This window comes from Propithecus coquereli, unplaced genomic scaffold (genome assembly GCF_000956105.1).
Source record: "Propithecus coquereli isolate 6110/MARCELLA unplaced genomic scaffold, Pcoq_1.0 Scaffold8, whole genome shotgun sequence".
NCBI classification, from domain to species: Eukaryota; Metazoa; Chordata; class Mammalia; order Primates; family Indriidae; genus Propithecus; species Propithecus coquereli.
The window spans coordinates 15,700,761-15,708,053 of NW_012154173.1; the positions used below are offsets into that span (position 1 = coordinate 15,700,761).

The window sequence follows — 7,293 nt, forward strand, 5'->3', positions numbered from 1 at the left end:
ATCCTATTCAATGCAATTTCAATCAAATTCCAACAAGATTTTTGCAGAAATTGAATGCTGATTCTGAAATTTATATAGATATGCAAAGGGTTAAGAATACCCTTTTGAAGAACAAGGAGGGAGGACTTGTTCTGTTGGATATCAAGCTACAGTTGTTAAAACAATGTGGCATTGGTGCCAGGGTAAACAAATAGGCCAATGAAACAAAATAAAAAAATCTAGAAACAAATACAAAACATAATATCTAAAAACAGTCCTGTGACTATCTGGAGAGCAGATACATGATGAAGGTGGCCCCGGAAAAGACAGTCTTTTCATAAATTGTGTGGGATCAGCTGGTTATCCATATGGAAAAAAATGAACTGTGACTCTACACCTCACATTACGTGCAAGAACCAATTCCTGATAAACTCTAGATCTAAACGTGGAGTTTCCAAAACATAGGGGGTTTTTTTTTGAGACAGGATCTTGCTATGTTGCTCAGGCTAGTCTAAAACTCCTGGGCTCAAGTGATCCTCCCACACCAGCTTCCAGAGTAGCTGGGATTATAGGTATGCACCATGGTGCCCAGCTCAGATAATGCTTTTGTTTCTAATAACAAATGATCTCTAGCATTCCAGTAGAATTTGGGGCATTTTAAGAGCAGGATTCATTTCTAACTTTCTATGGTTTATAGTAGCATGATGTCCAGCAACTAGCAGGTGGACAATATATATTTGCTGAATGAATAAACACACATGGGTTTAACTGTATGGCCATAGTTTCTGGTCTCAAGGGAACTCAGAAAATAAGCTAGAATTACCAAAAGTTATGTATATAGCAAAATATAATAAAACACATACATATTCATTTTTACTACAGATTGAAGTATAGTGCAAAAAAGCACTTAAATATGTATTTGATGATTCTGGTAACTTCGTCTATGATGCTTTCCTGATATCCCTGGCCTTAAGTGATTCTCCTTCCTTGGTATGGCTATACTGTGAAGTTATGTGATTCATCTGACACTGTAAGAGAATAGGCGGTATCTTCACACATTCCTTTTCTTCCCAAACTGTTATCTACACAGCTGCTCATTTTTGTCTTTCCAGCTTCAGCTTACATAGTACGTCTTCCAAGAAGCCATCCTTGACCAACCCATGTCAGGCAGCGGGGACCTTCCCCTAGCTGCCTACTGTCCTCTCTCACTTCACCCTAATCTTCATTTCTTTCATTGCCATTACTATTTTCATTATTTACTTGACTGAGTATTTTTAATTGATTATTTTGTAAGCATCACAAAGGAAGTAACCACGTCAGTTTCTGTCAGTATCTAACCAGGGCCCAATAGGGTACTTTGCACAAATATTAACAAGTATCTGTTGGATAAATGAATTTTATTTTAGAATCTGAGTAGATGCCTTATCTCCTTAAATATTGTTAGTATTTTGAGGGTGGGGGAAGTAACTTAGTTCTATATCCTGCATACCAAAAAGTCCTGTGGCTCACACATATAAAGCATGCATTCCTTCAGTACTTACTTATTGAATGAGAAAATAAAAACATTCTTACCTTGCCAAAGCTGCCTTTTCCAATAACTTTTAAGAAATCAAAGTCAGTTGGTTTAGCACTGAAATAAATTAACAATAACAAGAATTAGCCCCCTAAAAACTGGAAAGATAACTAACTTTTAAACATTTCTTAGCACCTCACTCTTTAATAAATAAATGTTAGGCACAAAACACTTCTGCATGATGACTCCAGATTTCCCACTCGTAGGAACTCATCTTTATTATATAACAGGTAATATCAATAGTAGTAATAACTACTTTCTGGTTAAACATTTTATAACTTTAAATCTCATTAAGTTCTGCTTAAGAGTGACTTCAGTAATAATCTCTTTGGGAGAAAAAGATGTATGTGTATGCTACATATACAGTTTTGAACTCAAAGTAGCCTCTATTTAAACCAATTTTATTAACCAAGAACCAATGTTGTTAATGAGGATATTGAATATGTAAATTAGCAATACATTCCAAGGACTACCTAGTATCTGATAATTCTTCTGAAAAGGAAGTTCCTAGTTGGAACACCTAGTAAAGACGTTATGAAAATTTCTGATGGAGAAAAAAGTTACCATAGTGTTTTATCTATAAATCACCTATTGTACATTAAAGATAAAAAATCTCTCTGTTTATTCTCATGGATGATAACACAGGAAAGCCAGGAATAGAAAAGCCAGAAGGAATATTAAGACTGCCCTTTTATTCATGTTAGCCTATCAGGTAAAAATAGCATTGGCTTTATGCAGGCAAGAGCACATAGCAGCAGAAAGTTCAGCTTAAGAAGCCAGAAGAGCTGTTTCTTCCAACACAGTCTGAATTCCTAAGTTGTGCTAAGGAGAAGGGAATGATTCCAGTAAGATTTGAAATTTGCCTTAATTCATTATCAAAATCAATAGTTAATTCAAACACTAGGGCCAGGTTAAATAATAACAGGATTAATGAGATAAATAGTTAACTACATTTATATGTTTTTCTTCTCCAAAAACCTGCTCTTTGGACTATTTTATTCTTTAATGATATTCTGAGATATCAAGATAATTTTTTAAACAAATGTAGAGTGAAAAACCTGCAAATACCTAAAACATAGTAAATAAGATAAGTGAGCCCATACCCAAAGCCCCATTGTTAACTGCCTGTGATGAGCCTTAACCAAAATCAAATTTTTGCTCAATGCTATGAACAGAAAACAATGCTCAAAACCAAACTTATTCTAGTTAGCATTCTATTTCTTTGCTTTCCTTTGCAATAAAACTCCTCGAGTAAGTTTTGAAAACTCACTGTCTCTACCTGCTGTCCTCCTCTAGTTCTCTTGTGAACCCTTTCCTACCAGGGTCTTATACCCACCAAACCATAGACACTGCTCATGAAGATCACCAATGACTTATGGAATCTGGTGGTCCATTTTCAACCTTAATCTTACTTGCACTATCAGCAACATTAACAGAGTTAATTATTCCCTTGTCCTTGAAACATTTTCTTTCCCTGATTTTGGGAAACCATATTCCTGGATTTCCTCCTATCTTACTGACTGCTTTTTCTCTGTCTCCATTACCAGTTATTCCTTGACTTCATGATGTTGAAGTGTCCCAGGACCCAATCCTTAGACCACTTCTCCCATCTGTCTATACTCACTCTCCAAGAAGACCAAGAGGGTAGAGAAAGCCTGGTGTCCTGGGATAAAAAGAATACTTTAGAATTAATCCAATAAGTCTGTGCAGATAATTAAAATAAGGACAGCAACACTACACTCCTCCAACCCATGGCAGATATCACCAATCATTCAGGGCATTCCTCAAACTGAGCTAAGCAGCCCTGGAATCCTTCTTTGTACTGAATCTTCTAGGTGTTCATTTCCAATGAACTGCTGGAGTTGACGTTTGAGATGAAGTCTACACCTGCCAACCCTGGTCTTGTTCAGCATTTCTCAGACTGTGTTTTCACAATGTTTCCCCTGTGCTCAAATACATGTGGGAACATGGGGAGAAACTGAATAAACAAAGTTTAATAGCCTTTACTATGCTAATGTCCATCATGACTCTTCCGGATCAAGCTGGCTAACAAGTAGGGTGCACCAGTAACACTGAGCACCAGGAGAATATCAGGAGTATCAATCAGGCCTGCAAGGGTGCTGAGTACCTCACAGGTACCTCATAGGACTTATGGTCCCCTGGGAAGTATGGTCGACTGATCCCACCCCACCACCACCATACATACACAATAAGATTAGAAAAGCGACAATGACAAAACAGCAGGACCCAACGAACAATCTGTGGATTAAAACTCCTCAGGACTCTACTTAAGCAATGAAAAGCTAGAGCAGTAAATTAGTCAAGCATATGACAGTACTATATTCACTGTAACTATGGTTATATTTCATGGGCCTCCAATTAAAATGGTAAAATTATGCATATCTGCTGCATATTCTCAAAAAAGATCTTCCTAAAATTTAGCTAAAGGATTGTTTGAAATAAATTAAACCTACTGAGGATTTCCAGATGGTCCCAGGTTGATGTTTTGTGAGGTAGAATGTAGCTGTTTGGATGGGGAAAAAAACAACATTCTTATTAGAGCTTCAAAAATTATCAATGTTTAGAAATAAAATATACATAACTGTACCACAGATATTTGGTATACTGTCAGGCTAAAGAAATCTAAGGTTTTAAGAAGCATATAGACTTATTTGGAAACATATATAATTGATATAAATATAATTATTTTTATCATAACCTTCAAAAATAGCTGTAAGGAAAAAAGTAAGCCAGGAATCAACCTCAAAGTTGGCAAATGATGAAGCAAACTGTAAAAGCTCCTTGAAAGAGGTAGGTTTTGAAACCATAGTTTAAGAGGGATCATTTTAATATTGAAAAAAACTGATTAAAAATGGCTGTTTTTCAAATAGCTTATTAAAGACAGAAAATGATAGGATGATGATGATGATTGCAAATGCTGGATTTCCATTTTAATTTGATGGTAGGTAAATACAGACAAAGCAAATACAGACAGCAGTGTTTGTCCAATTCCAGCATTGTGGTAGCCCCAACATTTTAGAAAGGATTTCCTCTTTGTAACAGTTACAATATAGTAAGTTTAACCTCTGGTATTAAGTTAGAAGCAAATTTTTACTCATCTAGTATGCATAAAGCAATTTAACTAATAGAAGATTCTAGTTCACTAATAATTAGCCAGGAATTTAACTCAAAATCTCAAAAGACTAATCTAATAATCCTGTCAGAGTGAGCAGTTTTTATAAAAGCCAAGTGTAGGTGAATTCTGCTTCACATAAATTCACTTTAAAATTCTTTATATAGAGAATTAAATCAGTTATGTCTCAGATATGTATACTTTTACTAGTTCCCTATATAATTATAAATAAGTTATAAATACAAAAAGCTTTTAAAACCTTCTCATTAATCAGAGTCAAGAAAATTTTACCTTGTTCTATTCCTTATTATAGACATGTGTAATATATATTTTACTTAAATTCATTTCAAATTTATAATCTTCAGAATACAAACTATTTTTTTAAAAAAAGGGCAAATACTGTCCTTCAAAAGTTCTTAAGTGTAAGTTTCTTATGAAACAACAACAGTGGCACCAGCATTTTGGTTACAATTCAAATTTATTTCTTCCTGATACCTGTATATAAAAAATCCTCATGTAATAAATTTTCAATCCCCAGAAAACAGAAATATATGAAACTTATGACAATACAGCATAAGACAAAAAAAATTTATAAATTTCACTAAATGAGATTGGTCCTACTGTGGCTTAATTTTAACATGAGAGTAGCTTTTTTTGGTTAAATATTACAGTGTTCCACAGATTCTGACAATGTAATTCAAAGTAAGTTGTAATTTCTTTTTTTTTGAGACGGAGTCTCACTTTTGTTGCCCGGGCTAACGTGAGTGCCGTGGCGTCAGCCTGGCTCACAGCAACCTCAAACTCCTGGGCTAAAGCGATCCTTCTGCCTCAGCCTCCCGAGTAGCTGGGACTACAGGCATGTGCCACCATGCCTGGCTAGTTTTTTCTATATATTTTTAGTTATCTGATTAATTTCTTTCTATTTTTAGTAGAGACGGGGTCTCGCTCTTGCTCAGGCTGGTTTCGAACTCCTGAGCTCAAACAATCCGCCCGCCTCGGCCTCCCAGAGAGCTAGGATTACAGGCGTGAGCCACCGTGCCCGGCCGTAAGTTGTAATTTCAATACACATATTCTTTTAATGAATGTGCAGATAACTGGATCAATTTTCCATTCAATACACTTTTCTTATATGGATGAGGGAAGAGAATTAAATAAATGACAATTAAACAACATGGACAACTTGTCCCCTGAATTATGTTAATATGTAGTTAGATTTTTATTATTTGGCAATGATTTCCCTAATGGAGCATCTTTCTGAAATGATGAAAATTATTCAGATGAGACAATTGTTCACTGTGTCTATTTCTAAAGATGATATCCAAATTAAGGGTGAGATATAATTTATTAAGAGAATGAACACTAACTGAGATCATAAGTTTCTTGACTTCTCTTGGCCTCTATTTTTTCTCTTTATAAACAGGGATCCAGGTGCCTTCTAAGATATTTCATTTGGAATTTCACTTAGTTATCCACTTAACAGTCCTTAATAAACAGTTATCAACTGTAAGACAAAGTATGGCTCTTTTCTTTTATTGAAGAGATTCCTGAATTCTTGAAGAGATTTTTTCTTTTTTTTTATTTGAGACAGGGTCTCACTCTATTGCCCAGGCTGGATAGTGCAGTGGTATCATCATAACTCACTGCAACCTCAAACTCCTGGACTTGAGTAATCCTCCTGCCTCAGTCTCTCAAGTAGCTGGAACTACAGCTGCATACCACCATGCCCAGCTGATTTTTCTATTTTTGGTAGATATAGGGTCTTGCTATGTTGCTCAGGCTAGACTTGAACTTCTGGCCTCCAGGAGTGATCCTCCCGCCTCAGCCTCCCAAAGTGCTAGAATTACAAGCATGAGCCACCACGCCAGCCTGAAGAGATTCTTTTTGTAAATATTTTAAAACTCCAAGAGAGTTCAGTCCAAGTTTCAGACATTATAGATGAAAAAAGAAAAAAAGTAACAAAACTCAGCCAACAGTGGCTGGGTACAGTGGTTTATGCCTGAAATCCTAGCATTTTGGGAGGCCAAGATGGGAGGATCACTTGAGGTCAGGAGCTCAAGAACAGCCTAAGCAAGAGCAAGACCCCGTCTCTACCAAAAAAAACAAAGAAAAAAAAAATTACTCAAGTGTGGTGGTGGGTGACTGTAGTCCCAGCTACTTGGGAGGCTGAGGCAGGAAGGAGGATCACTTGAGCCCAGGAGTTTGAGGTTTCAGTGAGCTATGATGATGCCACTACACTCTAACCTGGGCAACAGAGTGAGATCCTTTTTCCAAAACATAAATAAATCAATCAAAATAAAGCCAACAGTGGCAGAACAGCAGCCAGAACCCAGGAATCTCTCAGTTGGTTATTTCTTCAAAGCCAGCTGTCTCCTGTAGCAAGGCAAGACTTTTTTTTCTTTTTTTTTTTTTTATTTCAGCATATTATGGGAGTACAGATGTTTAGGTTACGTATGTTGCCCCTGCCCCCTCTCCCCACCCAAGTCCGAGCTTCAAGCGTGTCCATCCCCCGGATGGTGCACATCGTGCTCTTTGTGTATACCCGTCCCCTCCTCCCCACTGCCTGACATCTAATAAATGTTATTCTTATATGTGCACTTATGTGTTGATC

The 7,293-nt window shown here is 36.5% G+C and overlaps 1 protein-coding gene across 1 annotated transcript in view; it reads right to left on the bottom strand.

Moving 5' to 3' along the window:
- Positions 1–7,293, bottom strand: part of LOC105825431 (serine/threonine-protein kinase Sgk3) — a 133,806-nt gene that overhangs the window by 23,695 nt on the left and 102,818 nt on the right. The window contains exons 7-8 of the mRNA XM_012663205.1: positions 4,027–4,076; positions 1,552–1,609 (exon numbers count right to left, since the gene is read on the bottom strand). Coding sequence (XP_012518659.1) covers positions 1,552–1,609; positions 4,027–4,076 — 108 coding nt within the window. The remainder of the gene's footprint in view (positions 1–1,551; positions 1,610–4,026; positions 4,077–7,293) is intronic.